The 13,210-nt window shown below is 36.2% G+C and overlaps 1 protein-coding gene across 5 annotated transcripts in view; it reads left to right on the top strand.

Moving 5' to 3' along the window:
• Positions 1-13,210, top strand: part of Dh44-r1 (Diuretic hormone 44 receptor 1) — a 76,322-nt gene that overhangs the window by 10,144 nt on the left and 52,968 nt on the right. The window contains exons 2-3 of one of the 5 annotated variants that reach the window (XM_072000682.1): positions 3,371-5,268; positions 5,340-8,146. The exons of 1 other annotated variant lie outside the window; for it this stretch is intronic. In XM_072000682.1, the coding sequence (XP_071856783.1) occupies positions 7,861-8,146 (286 nt within the window). In that variant the 5' untranslated portion in view covers positions 3,371-5,268; positions 5,340-7,860. Of the gene's footprint in view, positions 1-3,370; positions 8,147-13,210 lie in introns of all 5 variants that reach the window. 3 more of the 5 variants (XM_072000683.1, XM_072000684.1, XM_072000685.1) reach the window with 3 other exon arrangements.

A 13,210-nucleotide genomic window follows, 5' to 3' on the forward strand; every position in this document is an offset into this window, starting at 1 on the left:
AGACTTGGTTTCTTCGGTTATATCATCGATCTTTATACGTTTTATCTTAAACTTTCATTATTCGGCACGAAACCACTCTAAATATGGCATTAACATTGGCTGTCTTGTTCTTTCCATTCTACGATCTTATGTCACGGATAGAAAGAGTAGAATAAACGACCAGAAGTAGCTTTGTAATATGTTACGAGATACTTTCTTGCAAATTTTTATGACTAAAGACAAGTTTTCTTTAGTATAGGATTTAAAGAGATATGGGATTTCCAACATACATGGTACTATTCATATTCTATTGCCAGATATTTCCCTCTTTTTAGCTTTTTTTTTTAAATGAAACAACATATATGCACACATGCACACCTTACTATTCTATTATTTTAAGTAAAAACGCGAAAAATATTTACATATGAAAGCTGTTTTATTTGTTAGAGAAAATTTAATAAAATGTTGAACCCAGATTTTTAAGCTATGCGCATAGAGGCAGCTTGTATTTTTCATTTGTATCAATATCAACGTATTTTGTTTTCAATGGGCCTATAACAATAATAAAATACGTTAACAATTTCGATGGAAGATAATTTAAATATTAAACAAATAAATAACTCGGGTCGTTCCTTTGTCGTTTTACTACGCCACGAAAGAAGTAACATTTGCCTAATTGTATCAGTTGTATCGATTCTCCTAGCTTCCCATCCAATTTAATTTATCGAAATTTTAATTAATTCCACAGAAACTAATACAAACTCGCTGTCTTTTAGTTTCTAACGATAAAAATATTCATAAGATAAAACATTGAGAGTTGTTATAGTAATTATTGGAATAACATAATAATTCGAAATATTTTACTATTTAGCTGACTGTTAAATCTTCTAAATAATTTCGATCCTTATGCAAAGATAATTGACAAAGGAAACATCTGCAAATATTTTGGTTACCGTGGAAATTGGCAACTGGTATACTTTCGTCGATGCTTTCGTTGTTCCTTTTAACGATTTAATATCGTCGACCCTTCGTAAATTAATGAATTCTCCTCGAGCTCTCCGCTCTCTTTTTCCATCGGATCTCGATATTTGCATTGACAATGAATATTGCATGGGGGAAGAATAAATGTGGAATTTATTAAATCCAGCATGATCATGTTTGCTGACGATATAATAATTAACGCGACAAAAGGATAAAGTTCGAAATAAAAATAATAATAAATATATGTGCGTTATAGGCAAAAGCATGCATACATGCCATGAATATCTGAAAATGCTGATAAAAATAGCGAGAAATATGATTTCTCCTTCAAAAAAAAAAAAAAAAAAAAAAATATAAAAATTCCACGTCGATAGGTGACACGAAGTATATACATGCGTATCCGTTCGCTCGTTCATCGTAACGATCTTCCTGGCCACTGGTAATATGGCAAAAAAGTTTGCACATTAAAAACTAGTGTTACGTTAACAACATTCTACTCGCTATTTTTTTCAGCCTACTTTTTATAACATATCGCAATAATTTTCTAATAATTTAAAAAAAAATAAACAATACGACAAAAATGTATATAACAGTGTATTTTTTGGTTTTGTATATCTATACATTTATATGCATACAAATTATTTAATTCATCTATAAAAGGTGTTTTATTTAATGTACGAAGAAAATGTTTAAAAACCAGCGCGTTAGGAATAATTGATACAAGTACAGTTTTATTTAATTAAAATAATGTTTATCAATTGTAAATATCGATTGCAATCTTAATCGGCAATATTGGTACACATTGATGCATAATCGGTGGTTTCTAATTTACAATATATTTATCCAAATGCGTCTCATTCAATTTTATTAAAATATGTGACATACCGATATTTCCTAAACACCTACAACTTGTTTTTCAATTAAAGCCCTACAAATTTATACGTAATAACTTACGAAACATTTTTACCGTTTCGAAATAAATAACGATTTTATCATTGAAACAATTTTAGAACGTTTAACGATTTAGTGGAATACGTAGAAACTTTTAAAGGCCAAACTTCTTGAAATCCTATTTATCCATTAATATTTCTTATCTAAAGTTGTTGTACCGCTAATTTATGTGTTCAACATTTTTAATGAGGATTGACGTGAATATAAAGAGATACATATTTCATGAAACTTAGTTTCTATTTGTCATTTTACGGTCTCATGACTTATTTAATCGAAAATTTTCACTACGATGAATCATTATACAAACATGATAAGTAACAGAAACGTATAAAATTTTCTTTCGCGGGTTTCTAGATAAAAACAAAATAACAATACTAGGATACTTATATTTACTATAAAGATTCAATTAGAAAAGTCGAGTTAGTTCGACCTAAATAAAATTATTCCTTGGCCATTAGTCTACGATTATTATTCTATCTCTAAGGAAATTTTTAATTAAGAGAAACGATCCATTTGAGAGATTGAACCTAATAGAAACAAACCCACGTTGAATTTAAACAGATAACAGCTCAATCGCTTTTTTCTTTTATTTATTGTTTTATATTTGAAAAACCTGGTTCAGTAAAAATCTGCGAATCGCCAGCAGATTAAAAAATGCGTAGCAACCCAATTGCGTTTTTCCACAAGCTCGAATATAAGAAAAGAAATCTAATGGGAAAGTTATACGCAATCGCTTTCTTTCTCACAACAGATCTTATACATTTGTCGTAATCGTCGTGTTGCTTATCATTTCCTATCGACGCGCCCTCCAAGGCTCCAACCGAGTGACTTTTTGCTGGACCATAGCGACAGATTACCGTGTCAGGATATCTCGAAAGGGAAAAAAGAAAACGAGACTGACGCGATAAAAAAGTGCTCGCGACTTTTTCGCTCTCTGAAAGAAGAAATCGATGCTCGAATTGCTCTGTAAATTTTTCTATTATGCTAAACGTTGCATTTTCTTCGCATTGATTAGAACGAAGGTGCTTTATTGAAAATAAGAATACGTCGGTTGCATCCCTGTCGCGAAGCACAACCGCGAAATTATCGCTTGAAAAATTCTCGTTTAAATGTCAGTTCCTTGACTGTAGAGTACATTTTGCCGCAGCTTTGAACGAGAATGAGATTCTCAAAGATCAATGTAAGAATTGAAGAGAAAATGACCTGTAATTTTTATTTCATTTAGTCTTCTTAATTTAGAATTTACAAAGAGTATACTTAATTCTTTTCAATGATAAAATTAGGAAACGATCTTGAAGAGTAATTCCTATCGTAATCAGACGCGTTAATCCGAATTTTTTCCACCGATACTCGGTAACGAATATCGGTCGAACGAATTTTTTCTGGGTGAAGGTTGACCCATGCCACGTGTTCGGTAATCGATGACGTTTCTGATAGAGGTCGGTCGTCTTAATTCCAGGTGTCAACGAAATCTCGATTTGAGTCGTCAACGTTTGAAAAAGGAAGAAAAGTATCAGGAAGAAGACGGACGTAGTCTCAAGTTCTCTAGAAGAACGTCGCCACGAATATTGTTCCTGAAGAATGAGGATAACTATATAAGTATAATATTTGGACACCCGCGGCAATTTGATCAAAAAGTTGATATTTTTCTCATATTTTCAAAGTTATCATCAAAGAATGTTTCTCTACCGTTGATTCTTTGCTTCTTGTCATAACCGAGGTCGAATGTTCCGCTGCTAAACTGAAGCAAGAAATATATCTGCACCAACGATGTTTATCCGTGGCGGATAGCTAATACTTCACACACCTGCACATTTAGTTGCACCAACGTAGTATAATCAAGCTTTTTTTTTAAATTTTACATCGACTTTCTGAAAAATACAGACAGACTCGTAATAGAACACGATCAATCTCGCGTCACCATCTACGCGAAACATGAAAGCGTTAAAGCCAAAGAAAATAATCAAGCAGAAAAGAAGTTTTAAAGTAAAGTATAAAGTAAAGTAATCGGAACAAATTCAAGGAGAAAAAAAAAGGTGGAAACGAGCGCCCGAAACGATAACAGATCACCCACACAAGGACAAACGGTGGCTAAAAAAGAAGACAAGAAAAAGAAAAAGAAGAAGGAAAGAAAGGATCGGAGTAAAAAGATTGTAAAGGCGAAGAAGCAGGTGAAACGACAGTACGAACGAAGCTTATGGGGGTAAAGTGAGTTGAACGCGAGCAAAGGATAAATAAGGACGAGCAAAACGTGGAGGCAGAGGAGAAGAGAGAGGATAATGGTGGCGCATGCTCCTCCTCGTTGTGCACGTATCGTGGAGCAGGCAGTTGCCCTCGTCGGCTCCAGGTACACGCGAAAATCCATATCGCCGCCGTGTAGCGTCTCCTACGGCCGTTGACAGACTCCGCGGACACGCCAGAACCTCTCGATCGGGTGTCGCAGTGAGCGTCGCGACGCAGCTTCCTCGACACTTCCGCGCCGCTCCTACGGAGTAGCCTCTTACACTGCTTCGAGCACGTGCCTCAAACAGTCGCGTGTCACTGCTCGCCGGCGGAATACTAAACTGCCACGGAATTAACTTTCAAACAATATTTTACCAGTTTCCAAGCTCATTTGTTTCATCGATAGCATTTATTTGAAAGAAATTCGTCTCGTTTGGGAAACCAAGTGGTAATTAGGAGAAATTGGAAAGGACGCTGCTAGGTTGAAGGATAAATAGATAGGAATTTCAAAGATATTATTTATATCTTAAGGAAGTTGGACGTTCGAAGTAAAGTGTTATTTAGAGATAATTAAAAAATATGTATCGTTTGGAAGAACGAAGTGGTACTTAAGAATAGTTGGAGGGATAGACGTTACTGGATCAAAATATTAATGTAAATAGAAATGTTAATAATATTATTTGTTTTAAGGAAATTTATTCGTCGGAAAAGCGGAAGAATATTTAAGAGGAATCGGAAGATCGGACGTCGCTAAAATTATGGACAAATATGAATTTCGAAAATATTGTTTATCGTAGAGGAATATGAATTACAAGAATATTATTTATCCGAAACAAATTGATCGTTTGGAGATACACAGTGATAATTAGGAGCTATTAAAAGGTGCTTATTGTGGAATGTTGCTGAATGATAATATAAATGAACATGAACTGCTCGCAAAAGTATCGTTTATTTCAAGGAAATTCATCGCTCAAAGAAAGGAAATATTAAATGGGAACAATGAAAAGATGTTTTTGTAAAAGCATGAACAAATACGAGTTCGAAGGAGATAAGTGCTAATTAGAAATAAATCGCAAGATGTTTATGGAATTCTGAATAAATATAGATACTAAGGATGTAGTTCATCTCGAAGAGGTTCGTCCTTTAAAGCGATGATTTAATACGAATAAGTATAACTGTCAAAGGTATTATTTACCCCAGAACAGGTAGAGAAAGAGGACGGTAATGAAAAAGTCAATGAAAAAGTCGAAGATGGTTAAATTGTTACACGAATAATACGAGTGAACACCTACGTTCGAAGAACATTTGTAAAACACAAACACAGAAGATCGGAAGCTGATGGAAGAGATAGCAATAGCGTATCGGAAAAGAAAGTCGATGGTATTCCACGAGGAGCAATAAATGTAGAAAGTTGAGCTACTGTCGCGTAAAGGTTACCAAAGATCCGTGAAACGAAGAATCGTAAGAAACCTGGCAAGGTTTTAGGAGAAACTTTGTTAAAATTTCCAAGAAAATAAAAGAATCTTCGAGGTGGTGTAATTTGTACGTTGTAGAGACAGCGAGTCACACGAGGAACGTACTTTCAGAGAGGATTTTACGATGGTATCGTGAAAAGGATAGCCAGTTGGAAAGAGTCGCGTCTACGAAAGGATTAGGAAACGGGAGCCTAACTTGCAGGCCAGGTTAACAAATAGCTAAATTACAAAGTGAATGGACCAAGTTTTGAAACTCATTTAAGAAACTATCGACTATCAATTATAAGGAGCTGTGAACTTCCTTCTATCTTCGAAGGAGTCGGTAATAACCCCTGGTATCGACGAATACCATTCTCTCGAGCAGTTGAAATCAGGCACGAATACGCGCGTTAACCGAGTGGGCTCTCGAAACATCTCCCTCGAGAGTTTGCCGATAGTCTCTCGCGAAATTAGTACACTATCGAAACGTGGAACTGATCGAAGCCGGCCTTTGTTACTGGTTTTCAGCGTGATGCTCGCGATGTTAACGCGCTGACAATAGACGAACTTCGTCTCCAATTGTTAGTGCTGGATCTGATGGACGCCTTGCCGCCAGTAGTTCGGTAATTGGCTTTGCGTTTCAAGCGGTTCGCCTAATGGCTGTCGAGTGCCGCTTTCAAACAGATCGACCAATTGCAGCAGACTGTTTTATAAACCGTTCTACTCGTACCACTGTACGTTATGATATTTAAAGAGTAAAAACTAGATCGTCGAGGATTTTAAGATCAAAGATCGTTTAGTAAATGGAAGGCCAGAGAAATAACAACGAGCTAAAAGAAAATTCCTTGCTCTAGAAAAGGAAGCATCTCCAAGCTCGTCATAAGTCAATCTGATTTCGTCGTGTTCCTAGAAATTACAAAACGAAGGCTCTCACCTTCCGGTCAGACTCCGTGCAAACGAAATATTCCGAATCTGGGAATCTCCGGTGAAATCACCTCGTGGGATCAGAGGACATCAAAGAGCAATCCTATGTCGCGGTATCCCGTGCCTGGAGCGCAGAATTTAACGGGCTTGCGGGGATTTCTGGAAACTTTATTCGATCGTAACATCTCGATATATAGATAAATATAGAGAGAAGTTTTTTGATAAGGTCTTGTACAACGTATTAACGGGGATCGGGAGGATACCAAATAGAAATCCTAAGGAAAAAGCGTGTGTGCGAGGATAAAACGTTCCTCGGGATCTTTTTATCGCTACGCGCGCGCTCTCTGATATTGGACGAAAGGAAGAAAAAAAAGGTCCTTGAGAATTAACTCGTGAAATTCACTGACTGCGAGGTATCAAAAACGTTTGCTTGATCGTAATATTTTCAGATTATTTTCAATATCGTAAATCAGTCTCAGAAACCCCTAATTTATATTACAAAAGATTCAAAAAGCTTTGTATGATCATATTTGGAAATGTAAATGGACATATTATATCAAGAAGCTTCTCGATAAGATCTTATATCAAGTATTAACGAGGACGAGGAGAGGATACGAGCAGAAATTCGCGTGAGCGTGCGTAGAAGATTAAAGACTCTTTGGGGCCCTCTCGTTGTTACGCTTGCCCTGTGCTCTTCGAGTAAAAGGAGGAAAAGGACTCCTCTAGGATTAACCGACCCTCCTTTAATGGCAAAGGATTTAGGGGGATCAGCGAGCATTAGTCGGCGAATCTCGCGGTTGGTCAGGAATACTATCTTCGGTCTCGTTTCTCACGGAGAACGCCGGGTTTGGGGAAATAATTGCGTGTCGGTCGGTCGGTGAAAAATAGAGTCCCTAGAGATTAACCGCGCGTCTTTATAGAACTACATGAAGGAAATGGTCTGCTCGTAATCGACGTTTTCGCCGCGTACCACACATTCCATAACCTTGCCCACGACTGTTGCTCGAAACCGAAACGACGTATATGGTCCTCGTTATGCCCTTGTGAAATACGCAAAATCACGTTGCGCTCCTCGGAAAATTTCCAAAAATCAACGATGCGTAACGCGTAATAATAACGAACCAACGACATTGCGATATCTTCTTCTAAGAGGAACATGGTACACTTATAAACCGAGAAATAATTCCTACAAACAATTCGGCAAGGGCGCTGGGCTGTCATAAAGATAAGAGGGAATCCGTGTTGTTTTCACTTTTTGCTTCCACCCGAACAAAGTCGAGTCTCGCGAAAAGGAAACAACTTGATCGAGAGGACGAATAAGACGAACAGTGTTTAGTTTGTAGCCGGTATGGAGTGGCAAGAGAATAACGAAAGCGTTTTCGACACCGGCAATTACGTGCTGAACACTTTGTATTATATCAGCAAGCTGAACGAATCGGTGAATCCCGAGGCGATCAAGTGCCTCGAGCGCAAACAGGAAGAGCTGCAGCTGTTGTCTCTTGGGACGCAGCAGGAGGATCAAGGATGCGAAATCAGCTGGGATTCTTTATTGTGTTGGCCGAGAACACCTCCCGGTACATTGGCCACGCTACCGTGCTTCGAGGAACTGAATGGAATACGCTACGACAGCAGCCGTGAGTAACAAAAGTTATTTGATATTGCGATCGACAGTATCCCAAAATGGTTATTTTCTTTCTCCGGTCGATTTCGTTCGTGGGACGAATAGTTGGTCGTGGAAAACGAAATTCTGCGATCGGTTATCGGAGTATTCGGATATCGGATATACTTGTGTGGTTTGATTTTTTATATAATTTATTCGATTAAGTAATCGAATTTTTCTTTTTCCGGTATTGAGATAATTTCTATATACTATGTTCTGGCTGAAAATTGATCTTTCAGGTCTTGTTCAAACGGATGCGATTATAAATCACGTATCTTTCAAAATTTATCTCTCAAATTTATCTCTCAAATTTATCTAAGCTTCTATTTTTGCTTCGTACGTGCGACATAAATTTCGCCTGAAAATTCAATTTAACAAAAACACCGGACAACAGCTACCGGTGGCTCGTTCTGATACGTTAGGCGCGCATATTTAAAGAAAAGCTGTTTCAATTAGTTTAATGGTCACGCGGCTAGACGCGGAATTAAAAATGTGGTTTATACGATAATACGATTCCAAGTACGGAGGAAGTTCAAGTAAAATTAATTAACGTTCATTTTATCAAATACATAGCTATCTATCCACGTAATTAATATCCGTGTTTACCCATACTTATATACTTCATTCCCTCCACGTCGAAACTATTAATCTCACTGAAAATATTAACTTACAAATTTCATTATTTTCCATTCCGTACAATTTCAAAGATAACGATATTTGAAACAAAAGAAATCATTTGATCGCCGGAAAGATTCTATTTCGGATTATTTGTTAATTAGGATTAGACATCGATCTGTTCGTTCGAAACCATATCGATTTGATTCTTTGAAATTTAAAAGATTCAAGTAAGAAAAGTCTGGGTAGAAAGGATTCAGGTTATCGGATTAAAGGGGAAAGGCTTAAAACCTTTTTATCGATTTTCTATCCCCAAATATTCATCAATTGCAGGATATCTACAAGGCTTTCGTAGTGACAAGATTTATTTATTTACTTAATTTAAGTCGTTTTCCGTATCTGAGTAATATTTGTCTTTTATAAAACATCACCTCGTAACTATTGTTTCTCGATCAATTTCATCTAGGAAAGAGCAATCCCATCTTGTGTCGCGTATAATGCTTTCTCACGTAGAATATAAAGTGCATTGCCATCAACAGCGCTATTCGCATGAAGTGTATAGTTGCACAGTTATTGTTGTTAGCGCGAACGTTAAGAGCAAGTTAACATTTCATGGATCCTATTTTCCATAGAACTCGAGTTTTAAAACGAACATCAACGTTGGCGAGAGACAAGTTTGAAACGCCCATTGTATCGTTTTTAATTAAATCGTTAAGCAACCGCTACATTCGTTCGTTTCTACTTTTTTGTCTTTCTGTCTCTTTCCTTTTTTCGTAATAAAGAACAATACGAGAGCCTTCCATTCGTCGCAGAAGATCGTCAGCGAGTCGCTTCCTTACTCGGTTTATTTTATTCGAAATTGCGTTATTTTTTCTGCCGTGAAATTGAAAAACACATGACGCGAAATTCTCGAAATGTTTTGATGAATATCAACATATGGCCGGTAAATAAATACCGTTCGTCACATACACAGTGAAAAAAGAACGAAATTGATTAAAAATGTATATAGTATAGAAAGACGCATTTGTCGATATGATCGAGATTTAAAATTGAAATTTTCAAGATAAACGAGAAGTATTTAGACGGGAAATATATATATATATATTTTTTTTTTAATAAATACGAGTAAGAAAGATAGAAAATATGTAATAAAATAAAAAGTAGTAATTTCTTTTGATCAAACAGTTTGGATTCTTGTGTTTGGTATAAAAGAAGGTTGGTAGAAGCCAGGAAAAAGCATAATATTGTTCGTTCTTGATCGATGTGGCAAGTAACCATAATAAAAGTCATTCTGTGTGCATGCGACAACACAACTATCACGTAACTCGGGGAATAATTGAAGTGAAAGGAATACGTACATCCACCTTTGTGTTAGTTTATTCGAGCATAAGACGAACATACAAATTCGCGATTGTGTTATTCGTATCGAATATGAAAAATGTCAAAGATCGTATATCTATAAATGGTATTTCACAAAGTCAACTTATTTACATTTCTTCAAAATCTTTCCATTTTATTTCCTCTGAAATCTTTCTTTAAAATCTCGCCATTTTATTTTTCATTTCCAATCATTGCTTTTCACCCATTTATTAATTTGTCCAGTTAATAATTTCTCCGTTCACGATCGATAATTGTTATCGCTGGTTTTCAGTTCTTAATTTTCCGTTGCATCGTGTAACTCGTAGCTTTCATCGTTAATCTTCGCTTGCCAATTCGCTATTCACTTCGCAATCCGAATATAAAGTTTAGAATACTAAATAAATCTTCAATGGCCAATTCAAAAGGCTTCGACAGCGATATCCAATTTCTGAATTGTAAATTAACTTGTTACACGAAATGCAGCCTTTATCCCCTGATTACCATAAAATCCTCTATCTTTCTTTCGCCTCTTGAACGATGTTGAGGATACATTTTGTATACGAGGGGAGTTCTCTTGGTTTATTCGATAAAAAATGACGAAGACTTTCTTCTGTCGATAAATTTTACTAACAAGATAATGTCTTATTACGTAATTCGGGAGACATTTCTTTGCTTTCCACGAAAAGCCAATCATTTTTATGCTGTGTCAGTTTCAAAGCAACGACACGATATCTGATATGACTTACACGAAACCGAAACTAATCAACTTTATGAAAATTAATCATTTCGTCTTATAAAAGTGATTTTAAATCACGTACAAGATGAGGCACGTAAGATGTTACAAGCTGTTTTCTCGGAACTAGCGCAGATATCGATTTATTTCTTTTGTTTCTTCTTAAATCGAATGTAAACCGAATGTCTCATTTCGCTCAGAAGAAAAACAAGCGAGCGAGAAACCTCTTGTTCTCTAAGAACCTCTAGAACTTAACGAGAAAGAAGCAAGTATGCATCCGCGATGTCTTGAGAGAAAACAGCTTGCGACACTTTTACGTAGCTCACCTTGCTGTCTTCTATTTACAATTAAAGTTGAAAAATCTAGAGCAAGTGAATTTGATCGATTTAGTTTGCGGCTGCGCGCGTAAAATGAATTTGCAGATTACAATTAAATTCGAAAGTATGCAAACCAATTTCAAAACTTTTACCCACTTTCTGCCAAGGCCGAGTAGAAGAAAGCGGCAGACGAGCACGTTTTCCTAAACGTTTCGCGTAATTTAAAATGCTCGTCGAAAGAAATCCCTTTGCGTGCGGTCGCGCCTCGAAATAACGAGGAAAGAAACGTCGCAACATGGAAAATGGCAATAACGGTCTAGCAAAGCCCTAAAGATCGCTTTTTTCCTCCTTTTCCTCGCTGACTACAATCGATACCAACGCCGGATCGTAAACACTTGCCACGTTTCTGACGTGAGTAGCTTCTGCTTTAATGATCCACTCTTTCTTCGTCTGTAACGCCAGATCCATAAGACTGCCTTGTACACAAACCTTCGAGGAATATTAAATCTTGATTTCTATACGCTCGAGCGTATCGAGCAATAGTACGATATATCGGCGTCCTATGAAACGCAAGTTGTATCGGGCCATGTTCGATTTGGAACTATAACTGCGCCTGTTTTCACCATTGAAAGGCACGCGATATTGACGAACTATGATTGAAACGTTAACGCTTTATTTTTTTTTCTTTTTCTGAAAAAAGTTCTTACTTTTTTTACGTTACGCTCATTTTTTAGTAGAGATTGTTTAGAACTGTGGATCTTAATTGCCGAAATAAATTTATAGGAACATTTAGATTACACTTAGAATTGATATAAAAATAGTTTCAGATTTATTTAATATGTGATTTACAAGATATTCGTCGATACATATTTGCACGCGTCTCAGCACTTTCTTTGTCTCATCATCTTCTTTACCTCGTTAGTTACCCAATTACTTGACACGACGGATCAGATCCGCAGACTAAAAAGACATTACCCTTTAGATTTAAACATTTAGATTCAACTAGAATCAAACATACTAAATTATTATTACATACTAAATTATTAAACACTTATTATCCAAGTTACAGTACCACGCCAAAATAATTTACTTATAATTCTCAATGAGAATTGATTGTAAAAATTCTACCAAATGAAAAAAAAAATCTTTACCACACTACCAACGGAACAGTTGCATTCGTCTGTTTTACGAGACGCTGTGCACGCACATACTCTCACTATTTACCAAATGTCCAGCTGGACAAATTGTAAAGTACGAATTAAATAATAAAAGAAAAATATATTCCCACACACTCATACTCTGCTTAGACTGCTACGTCTAATCTAGTGTAGCACACAAAATTACACATATCTCAATAGAGATCAAACTTTCGGTCGTGTTGATCCAAAACAAGTACGATGTTAGCAGATGACATGCATTATACGGGGTGATACTGGAAAGAACCGCTCACAAAGGTAGCTTTGTTTATCGAATCGTGTAATATTCGTAGAGAGTACGATACATCAAAACCATTCAAGCAACCAGCGTCGAGCATTTTGGAATTTTTTGTTATTTAAAAATACATACTGCTAGATGCGATATGAGTAACCAATCGGCGATGAATACCTTTAGGTATTGTTATTACGCCGTGAGTATTTTCGTCGGACATCTGTAGGAGTTGTTAATAGATAATCAAAGAATTAACATGTAAATACCGAACCGAACAGGACAGTGTAACGATACGATCTTTAATAACACACGGTAGAATATCAGATATTCTAATTAACAACGAACAAATGCGCTTGCAAATACGTATAACTTGTACGTGCGTTCATTTATTTTATTCAGCGAGCAGGTCTCTTAACCGAATGATATTCTTTAAATATAAATTGAAACTTTTCGACCTTTTATTCGAATGTAAATCCCATTTTGTGGAAAATATTTATACACCGCAGATGAATTTTCTGTCAATTATAAACGATAAACGATATTATTTTTTTTTTTTTCATAAAGAATCTGCATATTGTATATATCG

Source organism: Bombus fervidus, chromosome 3 (assembly GCF_041682495.2).
Source record: "Bombus fervidus isolate BK054 chromosome 3, iyBomFerv1, whole genome shotgun sequence".
Classification (NCBI taxonomy): Eukaryota; Metazoa; Arthropoda; class Insecta; order Hymenoptera; family Apidae; genus Bombus; species Bombus fervidus.